We start from the raw sequence: 5,000 nt of genomic DNA on the forward strand, positions 1-5,000 counted from the left end.
CTCGGCAGCATTTGAACTCAGAACGTAAAGACAGTCGAAATGCCACTAAGCATTTCGCCCTGCGTTCTAACGTTTCGGCCAGCTCGCCGCTTATATATAGATTAAGAAAATGGAGAAATCTTGATCAACAAGCAAATTGACTTCCGTCGATTATTATTTTTTAATACAAAATAATAATCGATGTTATTCGATTATTGTTGATCAAGATTTCTCCGTTTTCTGTTTAATTTAAATTTGATTCCTGATAAATTCTTGTTTATATTTGTCATTGCCTGTAAACTATGAGCATAATATGCTTGCATATGTATGTCTAGGGTTAACATAGGTAATTTATACTGGTAGTAGAACGGATATTCTTATCCCTTAAACGGTTATTCCAACCGCTAACTCTACTAACCTTATATATATATATATATATATATATATATATATATATATATATATATATATATATATATACACATACACACACACATACACACACATACACACACACATACAAACACATACACACACACACACACACACACACACACACACACACACATATATATATATTGTTGTATTTGGGGATGGTCATGTGGCCAGTTTAGCCAATGAAAATGGTGTTCACTTGCTTCAGGACTTTTCTTTCTTTCTTTTTTGTGTATCTCGTCTTACAAACGATCTACCGTTTTGTATTCCTATTGTATGTGTCTTTATTTGCGCATGCGTATATCCTTGTGTATGTCTATGTATAGTAAGTGCGTTTGTGTGGGAATGTGCCTGCATTATCAGTATCCCCTGTTTATACATGTTCGTTTAATTTACTTTAATTTATTTTATTCATTTGTTTATATCTACTTTTGCTTATATATATATGTGTGTGTGTGTGTATTAGCCTTTGCCTTTCTCGTGTACACCATCGGTGGCGTGGAGAGAGGAGGCTGGTATGCATAGGCGACTGTTGATCTTCTACAAACAGCATTGCCAGGATTTGTGCCTCGGAAAGGTACGTTCTAGGTGCAACTCAATGGTCATTTATGACTGAAGGGAGTGTTTACCCTTTGCTCATATATGTATATACATGAACACATACACAAACACATATATAGACAGTTGATGTTTCAGAGAGGAATTGAAACCGTACCTTCCTATTTTCAGGATGTCTCACCTTATATGAACCCGTGTCCTTACACCGTCTACCCAAACACACCCGTCTCGCAAGTGTTCCAACTGTTCAGAAGTATGGGGCTCCGTCATTTACCGGTTGTCAGCCATGATGGTGAGGTAAGAACAAAGAGCTGACGATATCAGCATCTGTTTATCTATTTGTCTGCCTGCCTGCCTGCTTGCCTATCTATCTATCTATCTATCTATCTATCTATCTATCTATCTATCTATCTATCTATCTATCTATCTATCTATCAACTTACCTACCTACCTACCTACCTACCTACCTACCTACCTACCTACCTATCTACCTACCTACCTGTCTGTCTGTCTGTCTGTCTATCTATCTATCTATCTATCTATCTATCTGTATATTGTGGCATATATATTTATATATTCTTGTATGTATTGCGACGTCTTTTATCTTTTATTCTGCCAATTCGCTATATCTTTCATCTGATTAATTCAATGTGTATGTGTGTGTGTGTGTGTGTGTGTGTGTGTGTGTGTGTTATCGCAACGTTCGCCGTAATAATAAAATTGTATGCTATAAAACATTTTGAACACTTGATAAAATGAAAATAAACGTCAAAGGGAAAGAAAATATCGCTGAGAACCTCACTGAGGTTCATTTTGTCATAAATTCTTGCATTTCGGAACCAATGAAATATGCATCAGAAAACTATAGAACGTGCACAGGGCCAAATTAAGACCCATTGAGGCCCTTAGAACTTAAAAGATTTTGGTGCCCCAATATATATGTAATTCAAAATATAAAAAAAACAATAAACCATAAAATGAGTTTTTATTTTTCAAAATGAAACAAAATTAAACATAAAGATAGAAAATAATGTTTATTTTTGTATACTTCCACTTTATTTATATTTAAAAAGTTTTCTCCTCCATCTTTTAATTGCAAAGTCTTTGGTCAGATTCTTAAAATTAATCCTAACACATCTGTTTCTCAACTTAATAGAGATAAGGCATCCCGAATATTATTTTGACAAGTTTAAAGTTGAAAGTGATTTCTTTTGTGCCATAAACCATTTATTATTTCTCTGGTGCCCCCGCCTTCCCTAGATGTCCTAAACATGTGCTTATTTTTCTTAATGGTTAATCTAGTGACGAACGTACAGTGTATGGGGTTGTAAAAAGGCTTCAATCTATCTTCTCTAGATAGGTAGCACGTGGAGGTATAGGGTACCTGGTTGTAAATACGTAACATATGGAGGAATAGTCTAGCTAGCCGTTAGCTATGAATAGGTACCATATGCAAGAACAGTCTATTTAGGTGTAAATATGTACCATGAGGAGGAACAGTCTACTTAGCCGTAAACAAGCATCCCAAGGAGGAGCATTTTACTTATCTGTAAATAGGTACCATGTAGAGGTACAGTGAAACTACAATCCGTCTAACTGTAAAGAAGTACCATGTCGAGGAACAGTCCACGTAGAGGTAAATAAATACATTTCAGCTCTTAATATGATGCCAAAAAAAAAAAAATGCAATCAGAACTTTTTAGACTGTAAAAAATGAAGAGGCATATTAGATAACGTGGTCCTAGATATATTGTGTCTGAATATGAGGCGAGATGGGCCATACTTGGAACGTCTTTGAATCGTATGTTTGCTGACCTTGTGAATAAAGAATAACCAGCAACGACGACACCAGCAACATTAACAAGACAGCGACCCCCCCCCCCCCACCAAAACAACAAAAACGATAACGACCACAAGAATTGAGTCGTGACTATACACACATATATCTTCTACCGGACAATAAAACTGTTGTATATATTTATAAACACACACACACACACACACACACATACACACACACACACAAATTAATTATCATAAACCAAATATTATTTCCGCCATCTTTCTTCCACCATATTGGTTACTACCGCTGTCACTTTTTTCTACATCTACCACGACGACGACGACCACCACCACCACCACCGCAATAACAACACCATATATATATATATATGTGTGTATACACACACACACTCACATATATATATATATATATATATATATATATATATATATATATATATATATATATATTTGTGTGTGTGTGTGTACATATGTGTTTATATATTGTTTTCTGTCAATGCATCTGTGTTTCGTTATTTTTCACTCATGCGTAGTAACAACGCAGACACAATCTCCCCAGACAATGGAAAGACAATTTGTGACAAAATAGGTTGTTTTTTTTGTTTGTGTTTTTGATATTCTCTTTCCCCTTGACGTTTATTTTCATTTTATCAAGTGTTCAGAATGTTTTATGGCGCACAATTTTATTATTACGGCGAGCGTTGCGATAACACGCGCGCGCGCACACATTTACAGGCATGGGCGTGTGGTAAGAAACTTGCTTCCCAACCACATGGTTTGGATTCAATCCCATTGCATGGCACCTTGGGCAAGTGTTTTCCATTATACCCTCGGGTCAACCAAAACCTTGTGAGTGGATTTGTTTGACGGAATCTGAAAGAAGCCCGTCGTATATATATATATATATATATATATATATATATATATATATATATATATATATATCCTCGGCTACTGCTGTTTAAACAATCAAAACTAAGAACTCACATCCCTCATATCAAATATTCTTTTAGATCTGCTACTACCTACTACCAAGCTTTCTCAAGAGTAAAAGAGAGAAAGAGAGACGGACAGAAAAAAGGAAAATGTCCCTTGTATTTGAAAACTATGGAAATATTTTTCAAAAACATTTCATTTAATTTTTCCACAATTTAATTGTTTTTCATGCTTTACTCAAAGTTGAAAAAGTCGCAAAGACTGAAACCGGTACTAAAATGTTCTTCTTGATAAAATTGCTTTAGCATTTTCTACCTTGTCTTATTTTCCTTATACATATGTATTATACAGTTTTCTCTCCCATCCTTTTATCTAATTTGCTTTTTCTCCCCTTCACCATTTTCTATCTGTTTCTCTCTCCCCCTCTTTCCCTTTTTCTCTCTCTCGTTGCTCACACATGACCATCGTCCATATTTCTTATCCCCAGGTGATCATCTTTCTTTTCTTACAGGACTGTCCTAAGGACTGGACGTATTCTATCTCTCTCTTCTATCTTTTCTCTTTTCAAAGAAAATATTTCTCTAGCGTTCGCTATTTTACACTCGTTCTGGTCTAACGATCCCCACCAGGTTTGTTTTCGTTCGGTTTCTTTGTATGTCCCCACTGTCCTGTTTTTATTCCCAACTTTGACCCTCCATAAATCCAAAATTTTATTTTGGTACTTATGGGAGCAACTGTCTTCGAAGACTCATATTGTGTTTCAATACTCGAAATGAGGAGTAGATAGACAGCCGACAACTGATGAAGGGTCGTTCTTTGTGTTACTTGTCCTGTTTTCCATTTGTCTCTCTCGTTGTTTGCATATTGAACTCATTTGTTTTCGTATTTCAAGTTGTTTACCCATATAAGCACATGTATATATATATATATGTGTATATATATATGCATATATATTATGTATATTATATATATATATATATATATATATATATATATATATATATATATATATATATATATATATATATATATATATATATATATATATATATATATATATATATAAATGTATATATATATATACATATGATTATAACGAAAGACATTTTCTCCAGTGCATGACTTCCCTTTGAAGTACTCAAGATATTCAAACCTGAGGTGTTAGAAAATTGTAGAAGTAAGAATTAAAGTTAGACAAATCCAATTCACACATACATTTATATCTATTCAACCCTAGACCCAACATGCATGAATTCCTCTAAAAGTGTATTTAATACATCAAATATATA

At 34.3% G+C, this 5,000-nt stretch overlaps 1 protein-coding gene across 1 annotated transcript in view; it reads left to right on the plus strand.

The window, feature by feature from the left end:
- The window catches only part of LOC106874849 (H(+)/Cl(-) exchange transporter 6), a 77,733-nt gene that overhangs the window by 57,894 nt on the left and 14,839 nt on the right, over positions 1 to 5,000 (plus strand). Inside the window, exon 23 of the mRNA XM_089342541.1 lies at positions 1,144 to 1,269. Coding sequence (XP_089198667.1) covers positions 1,144 to 1,269 — 126 coding nt within the window. The remainder of the gene's footprint in view (positions 1 to 1,143; positions 1,270 to 5,000) is intronic.

Source organism: Octopus bimaculoides, chromosome 26 (assembly GCF_046866305.1).
Source record: "Octopus bimaculoides isolate indiv1 chromosome 26, ASM4686630v1, whole genome shotgun sequence".
NCBI lineage: Eukaryota > Metazoa > Mollusca > Cephalopoda > Octopoda > Octopodidae > Octopus > Octopus bimaculoides.